At 48.5% G+C, this 24686-nt stretch overlaps 1 protein-coding gene across 2 annotated transcripts; it reads left to right on the forward strand.

Annotated features, from left to right (window-relative positions):
• The first annotated feature begins 1565 nt into the window (after positions 1-1565).
• On the forward strand, positions 1566-15371 carry LOC144717748 (C-X-C chemokine receptor type 3-like). 2 transcript variants are annotated; one of them, XM_078593370.1, is made up of 2 exons: positions 1566-1956; positions 13346-15371. In XM_078593370.1, the coding sequence occupies exon 2, from the start codon at positions 13354-13356 to the stop codon at positions 14632-14634; it is 1281 nt and encodes a 426-aa protein (XP_078449496.1). In that variant the 5' UTR covers positions 1566-1956; positions 13346-13353; the 3' UTR covers positions 14635-15371. The 2 variants fall into 2 exon arrangements, with proteins under 2 accessions (XP_078449496.1, XP_078449497.1); XM_078593371.1 differs by having other exon boundaries at positions 13351-15371.
• Positions 15372-24686: the final 9315 nt, after the last annotated feature.

Raw genomic sequence — 24686 nt, forward strand, 5'->3', positions numbered from 1 at the left:
CTTCTGGTTGGCGAATGTCGGTCACCTGACGTAGCCCGGGCCCGCCCTCAGCACCCACTGTACTGATGGCGGCAAATCCGACTTCCAGCCCCATTGAAATGGCGGGAACTGGCGTCGCGTGCAGCTCCTCCAGCCCCCAGGCGAGTGATTTCCTCCAACATGGCGGCTGCCGCGTAGAGTAGCTCCGCCAGGCGGGAGTGAGCCAGCCGCAGTCCATCAGCCGACGGTCCCCACCCGTCCTGCTGTTGCGGTGTGGGTGGACTCGGCCCAGGTTGTTCGGATTCGCCTTCAGCAATCTCAGGCTCTGAGTTGGCCGAGGTGTCCACCTCCCCCGGTTCCCTGGTACGAGCCGTCCGTCTCGTATCCATCCTTAGAAGACCACTTCTGACGCCAGTTGTAGTAGGTTCAAGGAGACTTGGACGACGTAGTCGGAGGCACACTTATTTATTGACCACAGTTGCATATTACAGGCCGAGATATACAACACTCGAAGGGGTATCGGCCCCTTCACCCGTCTAACAGGGAAATCCCACAATCTCTGTCCCGGCTAGCCTACTCCTAGGTCGTCCACTTCAGAGCTAGGGGAGGCTAGCTGACCCAGCTCTGGTTAAGCTGGGATTACGGCACCCTGTGTCCCCAGACCAGCTCTTAGAAGAACATCGGCTCTGGGCTCTCGGGGCCACGCCACTGGCTTGCCCTGGTCAGTCCTGAGAAGGACAGCGATCCAGGGGAGTCCCAGGGGCTATCTAGCCTGTCTTCTTGCTTCGCTGGTTTAAGCTGAACACTGAACCCCGAGCTCTCTGGCTCACCGCCTTATATAGCAACTCCCCCACCGAGGGGTGGGGCCGTGGGGGATCCCAGCGCCGTATTAGCCCCCCCAGGCTAAATGGTGCGGACGTGGATGTAAGCATCTCTTCGCGTACGGGCATAACCACGCCCGGGTGTGTTTGTTTGCTCTCCCGTAACACCTCTACACAAGTGTAGTATGGTTCCAGAGAGACTTGACACGTAGTTTGAGGCACACGCTTATTTATTAACACCAGCACGTAACTCGGAAGCTTACAGTAACTGAAGGGGTATCGGCCCCTTCACCCGTCTAGCTACGGAACACAACAGCCTAGCTCACAGCTAGCTTACACCTAGGTTACGGCACCCCGAATACCCAGACCCGGCTCTTAGAAGAGCGTCGGTTCTGGGCTCTGGGGGCCACGCCGCTGGCTTGCCTGGTCGGTCCTTAAAAGGACAGCGATCCCAGGGAGTTCCAGGGCCGGTCTAGCTGGTCTTCTTTCTTCACTGGTTACAGCTTAACACTAGACCCAGAGCCCTTCGGCTCACCGCCTTAAATAGCCATCTCCCCCCGAGGGGAGGGGCTGTGGGGAATCCCAGCGTACGGCGAGGACGTCGCTGCGAGCACCTGCTCCGCGTACCGACGTAGCCACGCCCATTGTGTTTGTTTGCCACCCGCGGCAAGTCTAAATCAGGCCGTCTACAACGGCTACAACGGCTCTACACAAGTAACAGGGGCGTATGTGTCATTTATACAATGCATCGAGAGAAACTCGTTGGCTTTTGCAATCGTGAAAATCAACATGATCCGAGTTTGGAAAGAATTGGCACCACGCCCCTGACTTAGATGTGTGGTTAACTCAACCATTTTCCCCACACTATTTTTTTAGCTCATACTTTCCGAGTACAGGCACCAGCTGCTACTGGGAGTGAAGGTGGCAAGGCAAGATAACTGACCCCGACAGCACAACACTCACCCACCCGCAACTCCCTGCTCCTTCCTTTTCACCTCTCCCCCTCCTCCCCTTCCTTGTGATAAACATTTCTCTACAGCAGCCGACGTGAGTCACTGCACACTCGGGGCAGCGAGCTCGGGGAGTGCCTCACTCTGCGCTTTCCCAGCCTCCTCGCTCGCTCACCTGTCCGCCGCTTGGAGATTTTCTTTGCAAGGTGAGCCCTGGGGGGACGTATAACTGTAATGAGCAATTCAACCAATCACCTGTTGCGTTTCAAGGGTTACTTATTACATTACTACCATAACTGTTATGATTCATAATATGTTTTTGGTCATTATAAAGGTTTTTGGGTTCGATCAGGTAAGTATAAATGTGTTTTAACCCTGCACCACCCGACACAGCCAATTAGTAAGGAGTTTGTCACGTAAACAATACGCCAATTAGTTACTTCAACTCACCGGTGTGTTGGAGAGTAAAGCCACAACATTTATAATTTGAGTACGACGTTTCGCTGGTAATTACATCCAGCATCGGGCGATTTGCCTGAATAGTGAAGTAATCCACCTGCTTCCGGTCTTAAATAGAGCAGACGACGTCCTCACTGAACCCAATCAGGTGCAGAGATCAGGAGGGGGGGGGGGGGTATTGTAATTATATAATATATTAGTAATCAGTGAATTAGTATGTCTTTCCTCTATAGGAAATTGTAATTGTAAGATGTGTTACTTAATAATACGCTTCCAGGCCGCACTAAGCCTCAAGCTGTCTGAGCGGTTAAAATTATTTGTATTTCTCTCAGTTTCACTGGATTCTCGAATTGGGTCTTGGCCAGTAATTAGTTTTACACAACACTTCAACGTTATCTTTGGTGTTCTTTTAGTCTTATGCTAATGTTACATCCCGTCTGTCCAATATAGCATCTGCCACATAAGCAATTAATCTGATACACACCTACTGTTGATAACTTAGGAATTTAATCTTTAGTACAAGATACTCGTTATTGAATTTTGTGTACTATGCCAAAGCTTACTTTTCCAAAACTCGAGCTAATTTGGCAGTTACTCCCGTGATATATGCTATTTTGATTGTTTTAATAACCTGACTGCTTTCAGCAGTCTTGCTGTTCGATCTTGGTTTGGCATTCAATGCTGTTAATTTGAGCATTATTACTGTACAGCCATTCAATCGTAGCGCTTATTTGACATGTTTAATCTCTCTCCTCAGACTTTTCACCATCTGACGACTGTTTTAGCCCGATGTATGAGCCTCTTGATGCGAGAGGATTTCTGTGCGGGGTGATGATGCGAATCTGCAATCAGATAGTGTGCGTTCCCTTTCGGTAAACAATGTATTATTTTACCATTTAGGCGACGCTCGAGCAAAATATCCAGGAAAGGGAGTTTGTTATTCACCTCCATTTCCATGGTGAACTAAATTGGCAGGTTTTGTGAATTGAGATGATTTAGAAATTAATTAAGTGTATCTTTACCTTGTAACCAGACAACCAAAGTGTCATCTACATATCTAAAATAAATAGATGGTTTAATGTACTTGAAACAAGTGCTCTTGCTTAAAAGTTTTCCATGTCCAGATTCGCTGTCGCAGTAAAATAGAGCCCATTGCTGCTCCTTCCTTTTGTCTAAAGAAATCACCTCTCCATGAGAAATAAGTGTTATTTAGACAATGGTCAGCTAGTTTTGCAATATATTTGAGTAAACCTGTCTTATTTGCTAGTGTAGAGTAATTTAAGTGACTTGTTATCTGGAACCTTAGTAAATAAAGAAATTACATCAAAGCTCACCAGAATATTATTAGAGTTAAGTTTAATATCTTTACTCTTTGGTTCTTTCGGTAAAGTCACGTAGGTTAAAAAAAAGTTAAATAAAAATAATGATGATTGCTTGTGTTGCAATCGAAACGTCGTGATTTAATTTGTTTATTTTTACTTTTATTTTTAGCTACGTGACTTTACCGAAAGAACCAAAGAGCATGGATCCTTGCAGTCACGAAAACTTCTAATCTTTAATATATTTAATCACATTCACAAGATGTTCTGAATTTCTTACTGATGTAGGGTAACACCGACTGAGAAAAATTGCATATTTTAAAATAATCTACGATCCTTAATTGCATGATATTCTCAAGAACATGTGTATAACGTGCTTCCATCACATTATTTGGAAAAGCAATGCGATTCGAAATGCCTGCTCTCAATCAATCAATCAATCGTTATTTTACGGGCGAATATAGCCCTCAATAAAGTAGGCATCAGTGCACATTATAATGGAACGGGAACGGTGCAGGTGGCATGGAGCAACAAGAATTAAAAAAGAAACCCTTCACGCCATCAGTGGCTAACACTGGCTGAGAAATGTAAATTGCAACTGTGCAGAAAATCAAGTGCAACCATGCGTAACGAATAGCTTAAGAAAATCCAGTACCAATGTTAGGTTTGTCATAATCCACCATTTCCATTTATGTTTGTGTAATGTAGTAACTCGGCGGGAGACGACTTCACGGGTAACACACTCTTTATTTTACCAAACTCGTTCACAGGTGACTAACACCTACTTTGTATCTCGGGTGACAAACACCCACTTAGTATCTCGGGTGACAAATACCCGCTTAGTATCTCGGGTGACAAACACCCACTTAGTATCTCGGGTGACAAACACCCACTTAGCTACTCGGCGACTAACGCCCCTGAGCTACTCGGGACACTCCCTGCCCGAGGTATCCGTCTTGACTGTGGGTCCCCAGCCCGACCCACGTGGGCGTCGGACCCCGGGTCCCACAGCCTCGCCTCCGAGCCACACAGGGCCCCGGTCCCCACAAGGACGGCGGGACTAGGGGTCTCGGGGCACTAGGTCTTCAGCTCCGTCTTCTGGTCTTCAACTGGGTAACTCTCCCCGAGTGCTCTCGCGCGTCTCCCTTTATACCCCACCTGCGGACGTCGCTGCAAGCACCCATCTTATTCGACCAATCACTCGGCGCTGGCTACGATCCTGTTTTCCCACATCTCAGCGTGCCTCACCACCCACGCCGCGCCGCCCCGTCATCTGTCACTCCCGGCGCGCGCGTCCACACCACGCCCACAACGCGTGCCCAACCCCGCACCCCGCGCCGCCCCGTGATCCATCACTGTCACAGTCGGCGCACGTCAACACCACCACTACATCTGTATTGTGAGAGAAAGAGCCAGGATTTTGCACATTATGACCATATGAGAAGTGTTCTGCCCAGCCAGGTGACTCCCACTCGTAGATATGTTGAATTTCTTTCATAAGGTAGCCACCGTGCTAATCAAAGGTGCAGGGAAAGGAAAACAAGTTAAACATGAAAAGAAGTTCTAAAGAAATTAGTTGTAATCTATATTTAAAAGTGCATAGCTCCAGTGGCTTCCTAATATCAAAAGAAAGAGAATTCCAGACAGCCGCAGAAGTGCATTTGAAAATGTACGATGTGGTGACCGTCTTTGTTCGATGGATAGCTAAAAGCTGATGCGAGGATGACCAGAAGTTGTGATGGTTTATGTTCCTTTCCGAGATCAGCAAAGTATTGTGGGTTCACTTGTGGCAAGCAGCTTGTGTATTGAGTGCGACCTGATAATGTATTCGTTTGGCAACTGGAAGCAAATGCAGCTCGGCGAGCACTGAACGGACATGGTCGGATCTTGCAGTACCCGTCATGACACGTGCCAGATAATTTTGTACATGCTTCAGCATGGTAATGTGTTTGCCAGACGTCCCGTAGAGTAGTGAGTTGCAATAATTGAGGCTTGTCAATACTATGCTACATTCCACCGTGTTGGTTACAGTGAGGGAAACACGTATTTGATCCCCTGCTGATTTTGTACGTTTGCCCACTGACAAATAAATGATCAGTCTATAATTTTAATGGTAGGTTTATTTGAACAGTGAGAGACAGAATAACAACAACAAAATCCAGAAAAACGCATGTCAAAATGTTATAAATTAATTTGCATTTTAATGAGGGAAATAAGTATTTGACCCCTCTGCAAAACATGACTTAGTACTTGGTGGCAAAACCCTTGTTGGCAATCACAGAGGTCAGACGTTTCTTGTAGTTGGCCACCAGGTTTGCATACATCTCAGGAGGGATTTTGTCCCACTCCTCTTTGCAGATCTTCTCCAAGTCATTAAGGTTTCGAGGCTGATGTTTGGCAACTCGAACCTTCAGCTCCCTCCACAGATTTTCTGTGGGATTAAGGTCTGGAGACTGGCTAGGCCACTCCAGGACCTTAATGTGATTCTTCTTGAGCCACTCCTTTGTTGCCTTGGCCGTGTGTTTTGCGTCATTGTCATGCTGGAATACCCATCCACGACCCATTTTCAATGCCCTGGCTGAGGGAAGGAGGTTCTCACCCAAGATTTGACGGTACATGGCCCCGTCCATCGTCCCTTTGATGCGGTGAAGTTGTCCTGTCCTCTTAGCAGAAAAACACCCCCAACGCATAATGTTTCCACCTCCATGTTTGACGGTGGGGATAGTGTTCTTGGGGCCATAAGCAGCATTCTTCCTCCTCCAAACACGGCGAGTTGAGTTGATGCCAAAGAGCTCCATTTTGGTCTCATCTGACCACAACACTTTCAGCCAGTTGTCCTCTGAATCATTCAGATGTTCATTGGCAAACTTCAGACGGGCATGTATATGTGCTTTCTTGAGCAGGGGGACCTTGCGGGCGCTGCAGGATTTCAGTCCTTCACGGCGTAGTGTGTTACCAACTGTTTTCTTGGTGACTATGGTCCAAGCTGCCTTGAGATCATTGACAAGATCCTCCCGTGTAGTTCTGGGCTGATTCCTCACCGTTCTCATGATCATTGCAACTCCACGAGGTGAGATCTTGCATGGAGCCCCAGGCCGAGGAAGATTGCCAGTTCTTTTGTATTTCTTCCATTTGTGAATAATCACATCAACTGTTGTCACCTTCTCACCAAGCTGCTTGGCGATGGTCTTGTAGCCCATTCCAGCCTTGTGTAGATCTACAATCTTGTCCCTGACATCCTTGGAGAGCTCTTTGGTCTTGGCCATGGTGGAGAGTTTGGAATCTGATTGAGATTAGGAGCAGTCCCTTTAAGAGTGTGCTCCTAATCTCAGCTCGTTACCTGTATAAAAGACACCTGGGAGCCAGAAATCTTTCTGATTCAGAGGGGGTCAAATACTTATTTCCCTCATTAAAATGCAAATCAATTTATAACATTTTTGACATGCGTTTTTCTGGATTTTGTTGTTGTTATTCTGTCTCTCACTGTTCAAATAAACCTACCATGATAATTATAGACTGATAATTTCTTTGTCAGTGGGCAAGCGTACAAAATCAGCAGGGGATAAAATACTTTTTTCCCTACTGTATGTCACGAATCAATAGTTGCTGAATGTATTGTAGAGCACTAATATGAAAATGGCAAGAGCTGGATATATTTTGCACGTAGTAATCACGCAACATATGCTGGTCGAGTATGGTGCCGAAGCTTTTTAGATGAGTACAAAACTGAATCCTGGAGTCTACAACTGCCGCACCTGATCTTCCCACAATGTTTTTCCCCTGAGCCTGGGTGCCAACCAGCAGAACCTCGTACTGTGTGGACTTTGGGAGATTCTCTGAGCGTGCTATGAAGCTCATGGCCGTACGGCATCATTTATGTGCTGCGCTCGTTGGCCTCTGCACATCCCAGGTAGTGGTTATTGCATGCCTGTCATCCAGCACTGTGAAGGAAAGGGTTGGAAGATTGCACAAAATACAAATGGTGCAACAATTACTTACATGGGCATTGAAGCACTGTACCTTGGCTTGCCAGCAGAATACAATACAGAAAAATGCGAAATTATATAATCTGTCCCTTCTATATGGGACAATGTTACACCCTCGCATTCGTGGGGTTTCTCTAGGTGCTCTGGTTTCCTCTCACTAATTGGCTGAAAACATTTTAATGTTTCGAGAATGGCAGAGCAATAGTTGGCACAGACTCATCGCCTGGAAGCCTTCCAGCTTGTCTGTGGTTCCTCAGCGATTGAGATTTGGTATGAACGACGCTATATGGTGCTAATCATGAGATATTTTAAAAATTGTTTAAAAAGGAAATTGTTGGCTACTTTAAAGTCGCAAGATGCTTCGGTTGTGGCCCCAAGCATATGAGACTCGCCAGCTGCAGAAGCAGGTGCTGCAGTTCCACGAGCCATGGCCCCAAGTCTGCCATTCATCACCCACATTAACATCATTGATGAGTCAATTTGTTTATTAGACTCATATGTTCACAACAAGCAACACGAATGAGTTGCAAAAAACTGGGGGAAGGGGGGAATACATGTTGTGTTGTTGCTAAATCCCTGGTTCCAGAAAATGAAACAGGCAAATCTAATCTTCATGTGCAAGGACGACCACATCTCTCCTGTTATTTCCTCCTGCGTGTAGCTGGGAGTCCATGATCCTTGCCAGTAACCACAGAGACTGATCACATCTGGATTCAAATTAGTAACATCCATTTCACCTAGATTACGGCATTCATTGTAATTAAGGCCACAACAACATCACGTAACAGGTGGGCCACCGCAAGAAGCATCTGGTCTTCCATCCATGAACAATGACCTCCATCAATGCTTGGTACTAGCACAATTTTACACAAGTGACCTGCCATGTACATAAATCTCCCAACTTCATGTGCAGACGACATAGCCGTTTCTGCACAGCTCAGCTCGTTATTATTGGAGGCACATTACCGTCTCTGGAAACACCACCTGTAGAATCATGCAGAAAATGCCACTCTTGCTGTGTCTCTGTGTGGTAGCCCAGTGTGATATGACCACACTTCAAGGTATCTAGGGGCTATCATGGATAGAAGCCTCACCTTCACACATTAAAACGATGTGTTAAAAGAAAAAAAAAATCGCCCTGCTACAGAAACAGGAAGGACCTGGGACACCTCAGCTGATGCGCTGCAACCTGCCACCCTCTCACTGATGATCTACTCAGTGACAGAGTCACTGCACTCCAGCCTGATCCAGGAGCTCATACACAACACTGCCAGATGCAAATTTAGAAAACGTAATGCGCTTCATAACCAGGAAACTGAACCTGACACCAGTCCCCTGGCTCCCTGTTCTGCACAGACATGCAAACTTCAAAGGAGTTTGGATGTTTTCTTGCAAACTACAATCATCTATCCATCAACCTAAAAAATGTACCTCATCCGATCCCCCTTCTGCAATCATGCTGTAACATCTCAGAATGTCACCCAGATCCAGAAGAAAGCTGGCTAACAGAGTGGAACATTGGTGTAACAATCAATCACTGGTAGAACAATCAATCACATTAGAACATCATCAGGCCGATATGCATATCTCCTTAATAAATAAATACAAATCAAGAAAAGCCACAGTAATGGCAATGCAACCAAAACCATGGACCATATAGTAAGCCACTGTATTGTGCACTCTGTTGTATTTATGCCCCTTTTTACAAAAATGTATATTAAGAATAATTCGGCCAAAAAATATATATATATTTTAATTAAATAATGAAAACAACTCACTACTCGTCACATTCCACACCAGGCATCTGGTAAACGTGGTATGCCATCAAAAACAGCAAACGTCAGGACCTCCCCGCCACCTTTGTCTTCCAACGGTTCGGCACAAACAGGCCAGCCATCAAATCCGGAGAGGGGTCTGGCCTCGGGATGACCCACGCAGGGGGAGCAAGGGAGTTAGAGGGTCGCGAAAAGGGTTTATGACCTGACATTCCGAGGGTGTCTGTTTTTTTGTTGTTGCTTCTCTCGCAAGAGATGCACAGAGGGGAGGGGTTCACGTTTTTGAGTTTTAAACACAAACGCACAGAAGTCTGAGGGCAGTCTGGTTCCAGTCGCGCTCAGTCTTGCTCTCGGCTTGCGACGCGGCGTTGTGAGGGAGGCTCGCAAGGGAGCTGGGGCGCATAGTGCCTCGAGGAAAGATGGGAGGAGGAGGGGTCGTCAGAGTCGCAGAAGTCTGAGTTCAGCCTGGGTCGAGGCTGGGTTTCAGCCATGCCCTGGCTGGCGGTGCCGTCGTGATGGAGCAAACACCGATACCGATGGCCAGTGTCGCTTCTCGCAGAACGAAGTGGCGAGGTGTGGTTAAGTGCGAGTGAAGCTTGCGAAATTCCAGTTATCATTCTCGAGCCAGCGAAGACACCCAACGTCAACCCAACGTCAACCCAGCAACGAACGAGAGCATCATTCATCGCCAGAGCGCTCCAAGCCGGTGAGCGTGCACAGCCGCGTCGTCCAGAGTCTGAGCCAACGCAGCCCTGAAGTAAGGGCGGGTGTCCGTGTGAAGCTGGCAGCGATCAGCGAGAGAGCACGGAGAAAATGAGGAAGAGGAGAGCGCCATCGAATGCGCCGTGTGTTTAATACACACATATCGACCAGCACCCGCTGAGAACAGAGAAGACGTCCAGCGGTGGCGGAGCAGCGCGCTATCCGACGACGGAATCATCGCGCACCACGGCGGCGAGCGTCGTGCCGACGCCACTCATCTAGCAGTGGAGAGAGAGAGCGCACTAGCAGCACGACCCGGGCGTCACCGAGCGTCATGCCGACTCGTCATCTTGCGGATGAGCTGCGCGCTTCCGACGATGGAATCATCGCGCCCACGACTGCGAGCGTCGTGCCGACGCCACTCATCTAGCAGTGGAGAGAGAGAGTGCACGAGCAGCACCACGCCCCGGGCGCCATCAAGCACCAAGCAACCAAGTTTCTTCAAGGAACATCGTGCCAACGCCGCTCAATCTAGCTGCGGAGAGAGAAAGCCGGCGACGGGCTCGCTGCTGCCATGCCCAAGCGAGAGGAAACCTCTCTGGCCGCTGGTTGTATCCCCCTCCCCCACCCCACAAGCTCCGACACAACTCCCGGCTCTAAAAATTTTTTTATTTTATAAGGGGACAACGCACACACAACACGCACACGAATAAGACTTTCAAAAAGATATCTTTGTGTTTCAAAAAGGGTTGCCATTTCAAGGTGGTGCGTTCAATATCAACTGATTGTGCAAAGCAGTTGCTGCCGTCGAGTTACATGAATAAGAAGTGTTTTAGTCATTCATTTTCGTTAATTGCATAATCTTGCTCATTAATCTATTGACGTATGCTTTCGCCTTTGCATATTAGAGTGTCATATTTTGGTTTAGAATTAAAATTGCTTAACAAAAGCGTTTGAGTGTTTCTTTCCAAGTCCATGCATAACTCTTATTTATAAGAACTGTATCCTGCGTTGAGATATGAATTTGGAGACCTAACATAATATAAACACACTAAGATACTCAATAAATGTTTAATCAAAGATAATCGTTTTATCCTGATTGATACAACTCTGGATAACGAAGCTAAGCCATAATTATCATAACTGCATACATTAACATAAATTCAAACATTCGCATACATTATCTCCGTGATTATCATAATTTATGAATATAATTAGATACATTATCATAATTAATGTGCATTACGCATAGTTATACGTTTTATTATTTTTTATCAAAATTTCATACACCGACATATACAACAACTCCTTCAATGGAAGAATAGAAAAACTACACAAACTCTTTCCTGAAGCTCTCTCATGGAGAGACATTGGCTCCTGAACATATTGCCATCATACTAAAGAATAGAAGAACGGACTGGCTCTACCACTCTGGCTGGATCTCGACAAAGGAATTGTGTTCGGGTTCGTTCAACGGCATATTCATTATCGTAGTAAAAAAACATTTTAGGGAAAATAGTGATGCCTTATGCCGTTTAAAAGCAATGACATATTTACACTTTTCTGAGAATTAACAATGTAATTATGCTCTCAGAGGGGAAAGGGCGACGACCACTGCAGAGATGGACCGATGAGATCAACTCATATGTGGGAGTGAGGTGTATTGTGGCATCACAAGACCGTGAAGGATAGCAATGGCATGAGGAATTCATCCAGCTGTGGATGGACAATGGCTGATGAATGCTGTAAAAGGGGGTGGGTGCACCCTGTGTTTATTTATGACTTTACCCTTTAGCCTTTGCGTCTACCGGCTTAATATGGCACTGGCATGTACTGTTATTATTTCCTCGCTCCTCCGATTAGCACGGTTGGCTACGTATGGTGCAAATTAAGTTCAACATTAACGCGTTCGCTTTGAAGTTTCCCAGAAAGGGGTTGGGGTTTACACATTCGTGCCACGGCACCACAGCCACAAGGAGGCGGGCGCGCTCACTTCCTGCCACATGCTTACGTTCACTGCAGCAGGCACAGATGACCGCAGAGATAGAGGGTGGCGAGAGGAGTTGAGCCGGGTTGGGTTTGGGAGCAAGCAGAGGCAGTCTCAAGATTTGTCTGATTACTTCATTCATGAGAACACTGATATTATTTTCTCCGTAGTATTGCTATCTATTCAGTTGATATGCTAATAGCAGATCGTAATTATCGTCATAGAGAATATAAATTACACAAAAAATATAAAATAGGTAATACGACAATGAATGTTGAAACCGGTCCAGTTTGCTTGTTTTGACTGCTGCTGAAATGATGCACTCCAAAAAGGCCATGTGGCTGTTGTGTACAAAATACGTTTATTTTGTGTGCAGACGGATATGGGGCTATCCATAAATGACGTCACGCGATTTTGGCAGATTTTTGACCCCCCTACCCCTCTCGTCACACGGCGTCATAAAAAGTCAGACCCCCCTCAAATATGACGTCACAAAGCTATATTTCCATTTTGAAAATAAAACATGCTTCAAATCACTTTTAACTATTGTCATTATAGTGCGTATTTAATGTGGCGCTGCACTCTGATGTTGTAGGAGAAAACACGTATTAAAAGGGAAGCTGAAATTTAGCATAAAATTCACTTGAAAATATTTAACGTCTAACTAAAACTGCAGATGTTCAGAATATTATATTGAAAGTCTCTTATCATTGTAAAATATTTAATGTAATTATAACTATAAAAAAGTACTTGAAACTTTGTAGTAGAACGAAGCAAAATGGAGAGTACAATTATTAACAATCACATATTCATTCCACAGAATGAAAAGCCCTGGAAGAATCATTAAAATCAAAATGTTTAATAACAATCATTAAAAAAATTACAAAATGTATGCTTCTCCATTCTCCGATAAGCAAAATGCTCCTTCATGGAATAAATAAGTGACCTCAGTATATTTAAATATTCAAATAGTTAATAATGAAAATTAATCAAAATGAGTGTTGTTATAACAATTATATTCTTTATATTTATTTAAAGTTGCGCATTTTGATGTGACGTCACATTTCTCAACCCCCCCCTCCCCCCCCCTCGTCACACATCGTCACAAATGTCTGACCCCCCTCCCCTCCCTAGGTGTGTGACGTCATTTATGGACGGCCCCGATGGGAAGAAGACCATGATTTTTTATTGTTATTTGCAGATTGCCACAGATGAGCATCATAACATGGCAACTTGGCTTGTCATAATTGCAATTTGCTAACCACGCCGCTGCTCCCCTCAAACCCGCAAGCATGAGTCACTGTAGGGGGGTGAGAATCCTCTCACACAGTCTGCTCTGCCATCTTCTTGGTCTCGGTCCCTCGCAGCACAGGCCATGGATGTAGACTCAGGCTTCACGACGGCCAACCCGCTCGACTCAAGCTCCGTGTGGGGCCCCACCGACGACTACGAGGATGACAGCGGCGCGCTGTGCTCGGATGGCGCCCAGCGGCTGGGCCAGACCCTGCTGCCCGTGCTCTACTCGATCGTGTTCATCCTGGGCCTTGTGGGCAATGGGTTGGCGTTTCTGGTACTGGTTCGACGGCAGCGTCGCGGCTATGGCAGCGGCACATGGGACACGACGCAAGTCTTCCTGCTCAACCTGGCTGCCGCTGACCTCTTGCTGGTCGCCACGCTGCCGCTCTGGGCGCGCCACGCTGCCCGCGAGTGGCCGTTTGGTGAGTGGGCATGCAAGTTGGCCACGGCACTCTACAGCGTCTCCTTCTACTGCGGTGTCTTCGTGCTCACGTGCCTCAGTGTAGACCGCTACCTTGTCGTGGTGCGCGCCACGCGCTGTCGTGGGGTGCGGTGGCGGCGCCGGCGCGCGTGGGTCGCCTGCGCCGGTGCGTGGTCCGCGGCGACGCTGCTCAGCCTCCTGGATGTGCTCTCCAGCCGTGCGCAGCTTCAAGCGGACACCCCCGACTCCGCACCGCGCACAGTTTGTCAGAGCCTCCACGCGGGCCCCGGCGGGCATGTGCGGAAGGCGGCGCTCGCCGTCTTTCAAACGGCGGCGTGTTTCCTCCTGCCGTTCGCCATCATGCTCGCCTGCTACGTCCGCATTGCCGTCACTCTGGCACACACCAAGAGCCGCGGCTCAAGGCGCAAGGCAGTGCGTGTCATCGTGGCCCTGGTGCTGCTTTTCTTCCTGTGTTGGCTGCCCTACAACACGGTGCTGTTGGTGGTCGCGCTCGCTGACCTGCGTGGAACGTGGCTCGGCTGCCGCACGCACGAGGCGCTGCACTACGCCAGGCAGACAACGGAGACGCTTGCCTTCACGCACTGCTGCCTCAACCCGCTGCTCTACGCCTTTGTGGGTGTCCGTTTTCGCGAAGATTTGTATCGCATGCTGGGGGACGTGCGATCGACGCTCTGCTCGTTGCTGACTGGCAGTGGGACAGCTCGCCAGGCTGCTGGGGAGGCCAGCACAGGAACCCAATCGATGCCCACAAACTCTGGGGAAGCTCGCTCACAAGAACATCCACAGCTGGAAAATGCTGGTGTTCCCATAGACACATTACAAGACCTACCTTATTGCCTTGCACACAGCCCTGGGTTGCACGCAGAAAGTAGCCACATTTTTTCTGGTGTCTCCACTCACTCTTGGGTTTATTTCTAATTCTGGTGTTGTCCTATCAAGTGCAATGGATCATGCTGCCAATTATATTATCTTTGTAGAATAGATATAAGTAGTGTGATGTACGTGTGTATATGACACCCTCGTTGGCCATCAAGCTGGAGTTTCACGTACATCACAGCTCTTTCTAGAACCGGCGTGTCAGCACCAGGTAGTTGTAATTCCCCACCGTTGGTTTTACTGTTGCTGCCTCTGGTAAATCCACTACCAACAACACCTAGGTGGAATGTTTAACCACAAATTGTAATAATATAATCTGCTGAAGTGCTTTGAAAGCAATGTCCAGATTATACAAGTGTTGTGTTATGATTCTAAATACATTCAGCTGTCCTCCCCGCTGGGTAAGTGGCCGGATAAGGGAGGTTCCATGCATGATCTTTGTGAGCAGCTCCAATGGAATGGCTCCCATCCCTCTCTCATTCAGTGTTGGCTGCACCGCCTCAAACCAAATGCCACGGCTAATTTAAATACTTCTCCATTATGGCAGTTTCCCATCATGCGTTGCTCGTTGGCAGAGATGACACATTGGCAAGGCTCACTGTTTTACAGCGATGAGTCGTGCTGTGTTTACATGGTGCTTACATGGACCAGTCCACAGTTGTCTATCTCTGTATTACTGCAGCTTGGCAGTCGGTCACATTTGCTCGTTATTTTGGTGGTGACATTACAAGTCGACCATGATGCAAATGATTAAAGAACTTCTGATGATTTGTACATAATGCACAGAGTCCGAGTGCTTTGTGTGCACGTTTCTGCGTGTTGTTTGATTTTTCCAGCCTGCACTATTTTTCTGTGATGATGGGTTTTCTCGTCACTTACACATTTTATCTGTGCAGTGCTACAATGCAGTAGTGTGACATGGTGACGAGATCACCCGTGGGAGATATGCAGTCGTAGCACAGCATTAGGATACGGTTAGTCTTTTTTTTTTAAACCTTTTTAATGAAAAGAGAGTTTAAAATCTGTATTTATATGTATGAGTGTTAGGGTTAGTGTTAGGATGTACGAGTGTGTTTTGTATGTGGGGAACAGTGGTATTTCTGTAAGCTTGCTGCGCTACGGACCTAGCGACCCAAGTTCAATTTCCGCTCACCAGTGCACGAATCCTGGGTCTCCCCTACATCGACTCAGTCTCAAATAAGTACCTGGTAGTGTCTAAACATTGGCACTAGGGAGAAGCACCCAGACATGATGCTGGCCATCTGCCTCCTCATGTGCTGTACTGGCCTTCATCAGTGATTGCTAACAGCACTTGCCCCAAAGTCTGTTAAGGTTATACAGTATGGGGGATCTTTGTATGTGAGTGGCATGGCTCACATCACTAGTGTGATATGAGCCATGCCATTGGAAAAAACGCCTATATTGTCTCTTATGCTCATGAAGCTCATCTCCTGACCAACCCCCCCCCCCCCCCAGGGTTCCTCCAGAAACAGCTGGAAGTCACTGCAGATGGCCACATTGAATGTTAAATCTTCACTTGTGACTGCAGGAATTCATACTCTTTGAGTCTTTTGGTAAAGTCATAGAAAAAAAACACGACGTTGCGATCGCAACACAAGCAATCGTCTTCAGGTGAAAAATACAGCAGGCGAACTGCTGTATTTTCTCCTGCCTCAGCAGTTTGCCTGCTGTATTTTTTCACCTGAAGATAATTGCTTGTGTTGAGATAGAAACGTCGTGATTTTTAACTTTTTTTATCTACGTGACTTTACCGAAAGACCCAAAGAGTACATTGAATGTTCACATGCTCACTGCCGAGGAGAGGGTGCCACTCCTATATCAGGAGCTGGACCGGTACCGTCTGGACCTCTGTGGAATACAGGTCAGGTGGACTGGTTCTGGTTCCATTTGTAGTGTGTTATATGGAGGCACACACTGGAGTTGGAGGCAACACGTTTATTACAACACCCCAACAGGGCTACTACTTAAACGTTACAACGGGTTCTACATAGAGGTGATAACTACACAGTTAACTTGACTACATAACCGGGTCAGTCAGTCACATACTGCCTGACCCACGATGCCGAGCGTAACATCGAAGACCGAGGAAGAGACGTAGCACCGGCGGGTTCCATTCCAACAGAGAGCCCAAAACCTTCTCGGGACTGCCCCTTTATGCTCCTGAGCAAGGCCTGGCTCCGCCCTCGGCCACACCCCCTTCTAGATCCTACTAGAACGCTCTGGCCCATATCACGTGTCCATTGAGCCCCTTTTTGGGCCCCCTTGCTACCCTGCCCTGGCCACATGCCATCTCGGGTTCACACAGAGTATCACGTCCTCACTCTCTCTCCTACCCTCACCAGAACTATGCCCCCTCGGGCCCGCTTCCATGCCATATCCACTCTTGTGCCAGAGAGAGACTCAAGACATCCATTTACACTCTTGTGACTAGCTGGCGCTAAACACCATAGCAACATCACCCCCCCCCCCCTCCTTGATAAAACACAGCCGTCCCGGCTGTGTTTTAACCATAACAACAGCAACAAGAACCAACAACCAAAAAAAGAATGCCTTCCAAAAAGCAACAAAGCAGCAACCGTCGCCCAGACAGTATGTACATCAACTGAGAAGCACCCAAAACAATATTTCCGCAAACACATGACCAACAACCCCTAGACAATGTACACCTCCCAACACCCGGGTGACGGCTGCTCCACTCTCCCCAATCCACATCCGGTCGGCGCAACCGGAAACTCCAAGGGTACCAGGTGCTGGGATCCTGTGGGCGGAAAACCTGAAAACTCCTGAGGCACGACCTCCGCAGACGCACGCCCCAGCTCGTCGGACACATCAGCCACCCGGCCCTTGGGTAGTGGGGATGAAGGGATCCCGCCCGGTGGAGAAAAAACGGTTTCACATGCGACAGATGCACAACAAACGTGGCGATCAGACTGGTTCTACACACACCCATTGATACAACATTAACGTCAGGTCTCATGCCACCGTGCAACCATCCCATCAAGCAAGCGGTGATAGGGCGAGGTCAGAAACCTTTAAGTGCCCATGAAATCACACACCTCTCAAGTACTATTTGGTCGTATTCCAACATCCCGGGTCAAAGAAGTCATGCTTCAAGGTCGACCCATGTATTGGCTCAAGGAAGTCGCGCTTCAAGGTTGAGCCATGTACTGGCTCAACCCCTCGGCGCTACCAACGGGGGGGGGGGGGGGGGGGGGGGCTGCGGGGGATCTATGATCCCACGCAACCCCACCCCTCGATGGGTGATCTAACACTCACTGCACCATGGGGTCAATATGCAAGTTCATTTTTGCGTAGAGTTCTGATTTGAGTTGCTTTAATATTCGGAAACTGATCTTGACTGGTTCATACCCCAATGCCTGGCAGCCAACCCTATGTCTATGTGTGGGGTAGTCTGCCGGAAGTATTTAAGGACTTCACAGGCAGGCCAAGTTTAAAATTAGCAGAGCCACTGACAACTGACTTGGTCAGTGACATGACGCACAAATTTGATTGGAAGGCATCGAAACATTAAAATCAAATTGGTGCAAAGGGAATACGCACGAAGATTAAAATAATTAATAAGGAATGGTTGATAACCATTGGAAAAGGGGATTGGAGGAAAAGAGGAGAACTTGCTGGAAAGGGGGTAGAGGATATGTAAGGGGCCCGAGTAAGAGCTCGGGACGCATTCTGGAATGAAGCCTCTATAAGTATGGTCTGTATGTGTTTGCACATTACCTTACCTATATAAGTCATTTTTTGTCCGTTTGTGTGTCTGTCCGTCTGTCTGTGTACGCAAATTGCGATGGATTTAACTCGCAAACTGTGGGGTTTATGTTTAAAAAATGTATCCAGATACTACGCGATAGCCAGCGCTATTCCTATTTCACATCCATCAAGTTTAAAATAGTTAAATTAACAATTTAATACTATTAATTATTATATTACTACGCATCTGCGCATGCGCTAGAAAGCTGACCCGTGGTTGCCCTAACAACACACACACGCGATCGGTAGGGGGGGGGGAATTCTCATTCGCGTTAAAAATGCAGAAAATACACACGATGCTGAGGTAAATTCTTCAAAGTGTGATGTTCTCCCCCCCCCCCCCACTCCAATGTGTGCACTTACTACTATAGGATTGGTAGATACTACTATAGTCCGTAGATGCACGAGACTAGGCCTCACCACTACATGCTGTGAAGTTAGTACTATTATATAATCTTGATTTGAAGCTTTCGTGACTGCAGGAATTCATACTCTTTGGTTTTTTTGGTAAAGTCACGTAGATAGATAAAGAACGAATATATCACGACGTTTCGATATCAACACAAGCCATCGTCTTCAGGTGAAACAATACAGCAGGCGGACTGATGAGGCAATAGGAAATGTAGCGAGAGAGCTACTGCAACCAAAGGTTATATACGTTTGTGGTGGGTATAGCCCAAGGGTAAGTGGACGGGACTAGGGATGGAATTTGCAAGTAAATGTCGAGAGGGTGGGGTGACCTCGGCTAATCCGAGGGGGGGAGGGAGGGGAGGGGGGAGGGGCTGCCATAACGGGCGAGAGGGTGGGGATGAAATTTACAGCAGGAACAAGGTGATAGAGAACTTAGCAAACTTAGAAATGTAATGCAACTCAGAGAGTCGGCCAACACAACAGTTATCACTATACCTGGTTGATCAACGTCCTTCCAAAGATTGCTATAGTCAGCAGATACTGCGATAGAGTCTGAAGATACTGCTATAGAGTCTACAGATATTACTATGGAGTTAGTAGTTACTGCGAAAGTCAGTAGATACTATTGAGTGAATAGATACTATACATTCAGTAGGTACTACTATAGTCATTAGATACTACTGCAGAGTCAGTAGTTACTTCGATAGAGTCGATAGATACTAATATAGTCGGTAGATACTACCGTAGAAACGGTAGATACTACTATAGTCAGTAGATAATACTAGTCAGTAGATTCCACTACAGTCAGTATATACTGCTGCAGAGTCAGTAGTAATGACTATAAAGTCAGTAGATACTGCTATAGAGGAAATAGATACTACGATAGAGTCAGTAGATACTGCTATAGAGTTAGTAGTTACTACTATAGTCAGTGGATACTACTGTAATGTGAGGATATATCTGGCTCACTGACGTATCACAACTCGTCATGATGATTGGCTCTGCCGGTCCTGGTTTATAGCCAACTAGCAGAAGTACCCGGCGTTGCCCGGGTGAAAAATATATTTCTTAATAACCTTACATATATACACAGATACTAAGGTATTGTCAAAGCCCGGTGGGCTTTGACAATACCTTTCACCACTCACAACTCACCCTCACCACTCATCCTCACCACTCACCACTCCCACTCACTACTCACCCTCACCATTCACCCTCACAACTCACCAATCTCCCTCACCAATCTCCCTCACCACTCACCCTCACCACTCACCATCACCACTCACCAATCACCAATCACCAAACACCCTCACCACTAACCCTCACCACTCACTCTCACCATTCACCCTGACCATTGAGCCTCACCACTCACCACTCACTCTCACCATTCACCCTGACCATTCAGCCTCACCACTCACCACTCACCCTCACCACTCACCCTCTGCCTCACCACTCACGCTTACCACTCACCCTCACCACCACCACTCACCCTCACCACTCACGCTCACCACTCACTCTCTCCCTCTCCACTCACCCTCACTACACACTAATCACCCTCACCCTCACTACTCACTAATCACCCTCACCACTCACCACTCATCCTCACTACTTACTACTCACCTTCACCACTCACCTTCACCACTGCCCCTCACCACTCACCCTCACCACTTATCCCCACCACTCACCCCTAACCACTTACCCTCACCACTCACCATTCACCACTCACCCTCACCACTCACCCTCACGACTCACCCTCACTACTCACTAATCACCCTCACCACTCACCACTCATCCTCACTACTTACTACTCACCTTCACCACTCACCTTCACCACTGCCCCTCACCACTCACCCTCACCACTCATCCCCACCACTCACCCCTAACCACTTACCCTCACCACTCACCATTCACCACTCACCCTCACCACTCACCCTCACCACTCATCCTCACCACTCACCATCACCATAAACCCTAACCACTCACCCTCACCACTAACCCTCATCACTCACCCTCACCACTAACCCTCACCCTCACCACTCACCATCATCACAAAGGGAGAGTGAGGGAGAGTGGTGAGGGAGAGTGGTGAGGGTGTATATATTTGTGTCTATGATGACAGCAGTACATGCTGACCTTTTGTATGTTAAATGTAAAAGCAAAATGTGTGAATGTGTGTGTCTGCGACACGCAGTTTGTTAAAAAGGGAATAGGGCGATTTTAAAGTAATCTACAACCCTTGATTCATTCGCAACGATAGCAAAGAATCGCTTCTTTTCGCGCTTGGGCTACATGTTTAATTACAGAGTTTTATTTCCATTGGTATGTTATGTTTGAAAGTTTTCAGGAGTTTTTAATAATATTTTTGCCCCGGTCAACGCCGGATATTTCCCATTCGTAGCAGTTTATATCGACTCTATAATCAACTTATTTTAAAGGGGAACAGGGCGATTCTAAATGAATCTACAACCATCGATTCCTCTGCGCGATTCAGAAAATCGATTCTTGGCGCGTCGGGTTTAAAAGTAATTACACAGTTGTATTTTCATTGGTATGTACTGTTTTAAAGTTTTCAGAAGATTTTAAATGTATTTTCCCCCCGGGCAACGCTGGGTATATCGAGTTTATAGCACAAAAAGTCTTCTCCTGACACGTGTAGGGTGTCGAGGCCTAGTACCGTGCAGAGCCTCCGGCCTCGCCTAGATGGCCCACCCGGCTGAGGCTAGGGGCTGGGCCGCTACCCCCACCCCCCCCCCCGCGCTACAAAAATACTGTATAATCGCTATAATTTTATTATCTACCGACCCTATAATAGTAAGTGCACACATTGGAGTGGGGGGGAAGTGAAACTTTGATGTATTTACCTCAGCGTCGCGTGTTAATGCGTGTGCATATTTTTAACGGGAATTAAAAATGGCGTCCACCCCACAGCGAAGGCGTCGCTACCCGTTGCCAGGGGCAACCGCCGTGGTCAGCGCCGGTCGGCAATAGTAATAGTAATAGTAAATAAATAAATAAAGAGTAAATACATAAATAAAGAGAAATCACACGAAATCGATAATCGGACCGATGTAAAGGCGACGGACGAAAAATCTGAAATGCCTACGGTCACCGCGGGGCCGGGGGCGTGCCCACCTGCAAAAAATTTTCTTCCTAAACCCCACGGCCCGAGCACCAAATCCCTCCAAAGCGAGCGTACGCAGACGGACAGACAGACAGACAGACAGACAAAAAGTGACGTTTATAGGTAAGATGGGGGGAAGCCTAGGGGCATCGCCCTGACGTAATGGAAAGGTGACAGCTGTAAGGAGAGGATTGGTTCTGCTAGCTTTGGCCACAGCCAATGGGGAGATGAGTCAGGGGGATGGTTCCGGGAGCCTACGAGGGAGCCTGGAATATTCCATGGAGGCTAACCAGGATTGGTGGAATCGTACCACGTGACCCGGGTATTAAATAGGGGTGGAGACGAACGACACAGGCTGAGAACGGGAACGAACGGAGGAAGGAGCCACGCGTGAGCGGGGCTCCGGGTTGCCACGTGGCAGTGCGTCTCTCTCTATCTATCCCTCTCACGCTGTCTGTCAGCAGCGTGAAGGAAAGCTGGAATGCAAGTTGAATAAAAGACCGGATTCCAGAAGTTGCCTCAATGACCTTTATTACATTGGTGTCAGAAGTATCTCTTGAGACCGTTTGGACGATTCCCTTAAAATGTCCAAGCACCTCAAGAAGAGGAACCCACTGGACCCTCCGTCGGAGGAAGAGGTTGAGGCGGATGAGGACGAGCTGCTTGGAGCTGCGGGTCCTCTGCCTCCGGCTGCTGTTCTTCTCGACCCCGCTCATCGCCGACAGGTCGGCGAAACGACGTCTTTGACTGCGGACGAGGGATGGCATCGACTGGCGGAGCAGATTGAATCGCTCCGTGCGATTTTGCTGAATCTGGTGACGGCGGTCGCATCTTCAGCGGCTCTTGGTTGGCCGCGTGGAATTCAACCAAGGGCCGATGAGCAGGATTTTCAGCGGGAATCGATGTCCGCCATTGCTCCTGCCGCGAGGGAGAGGCCGCCATCTTGGGCGGGGCTGCTGCAACGGAGCCGCCGGACGCCATCTTGGGCGGGGTTGTCACCACGCGGAAGCCGGACGCCATCTTGGGGGAGCCGCGAAATGCGCGGGGAGCGGGATTGCAGACGTTCGAGGCTTCCAACTTTCACCGCGGGCATCGCCTTCCTCAAATCAAGGAATTTGTCGCCGGGGGCGATTGGAGTGCGTTCACCTGGCGGTTCGAGTCAGCCTTTCGGTCGGTGCGATGGACGGAGGCGGAGGCGCTGGAGGCGCTGCCTACGCTGCTAGATGATGTCTCCTTGGCGGTCTTCCGATCCATCCCGGCGAGCAAAAAGAAGACGCTGCGTGACGCTTTCACGGAAATGGCAGAGTTTTACGAACCGCCGACGGCGGCTACAAGGAAATTTATGTCACGTCGTCGAGGACCAGAGGAATCGCCCTTGGTGTACCGAGGGGCGCTGTTAGAGCTTGCCATGGCTTCCTACCACGACTCATCAGCTGATCTCCTGGATCCTCTCATCCTTTCCAGAATGATTGAGCTGGCCCAGGAACTTAACATCTCGTTGCCAGTGTGCGTCCACGAACCGCTTACGTCGCGATGGGCGGCACGCTGCTTGGATGCCAAGTTCAACCTAAAACGCTGGGATCAGATGGCGGCATGGACGGGGAATCCCGAAATAGACGGTCCACCGTTGCGGTGGTCTCCACGTCGGGTCGTCCACGGCTTAAATGACTCCAGCGACGACGAGGTGATGGCGGCTGTTCCTCGCTGGGTCCCGAAACGCTGGCCGCTTGAGCAGCGTGATGGGGCCGGACGACCACGTGCAGAGACCGGGACGAGCGACTGCCGGGCGACGGCGGCCACGTGTTTTAAGTGCGGCCGACGAGGCCATTTCGCCCGGGATTGCCGCTGCCGACCTCTGCCTTTTCAGCTCCCGTCGGGCTGGCTTCCATCTCCTCCACCGGACGTGGATCCACGGTACCCTCGGGCAAGTCGGTACACATCAGATACCCGGCAGGTCTTGTCACATCACCCATCCACTCGCACACATGTTTGCACTCCGGACGGTAATTGTGGTGTACCTGTGTCGATGCCGCACTCTGCGACACAATGGAAAAAATTGGCCCGTAGGGTGGTGGCAGCCGCGTCGGGGTCCTCGATGGTACGGGGTACCATCGATGGCGTCGATGTTCATATTTTGGTAGACACTGGCGCGTCTGCCACCATAATTTCCGATGTTATTTTTCATCTCCTGTCCATTCCTACGTCACGGATCCGACCGGCTAATGACGCATGCATTGCTGCTAATGGGAGTAGCATGGGTATTTTGGGGCGAGTTGATGTGCGCATTGCTATCGGGAATATCACCGCGGTCGGACCAGTTTTGATCTCACGTTCACTGGCCGTCCCATGCCTATTGGGCACCGATTTCTTGCGCCGCATGCCAGTTAAAATACTCGTCGGACAAGGTTGCTTGGAAATGCCAGGGGGCCGTAGGATGTCGTTCCTGCCGTCCCTGCTGGGCCGTTCGCCCTCAGGTAACGTTGTTAACGCGATTGTTGCTGCCACGGTGGAGGTGCCGTCGGGCTCGCAAATGCTTATTCCGTTGCGTTACCGAAAGCGTTTTGATACTGCGGACGGTGCGACGGGTATGCTGTTGTCCCCGTCGAATTCTGTGGCAAAATCCTTTTCCCTAGTAGCGGCTCAAACTATCGTTCAGCCTGGTCAGGCCCCGTTTATACAAGTGTTAAATGGGGGCCCGGACCGGGTCGTCGTCTCGGCTGGCTCGGTATTGGCTCACGCCACTACCGATTTCACCAGCTTTGAGGGTGAACCA

Source organism: Lampetra planeri, chromosome 4 (assembly GCF_965212315.1).
Source record: "Lampetra planeri chromosome 4, kcLamPlan1.2.h2, whole genome shotgun sequence".
In the NCBI taxonomy this organism is placed as follows: domain Eukaryota; kingdom Metazoa; phylum Chordata; class Hyperoartia; order Petromyzontiformes; family Petromyzontidae; genus Lampetra; species Lampetra planeri.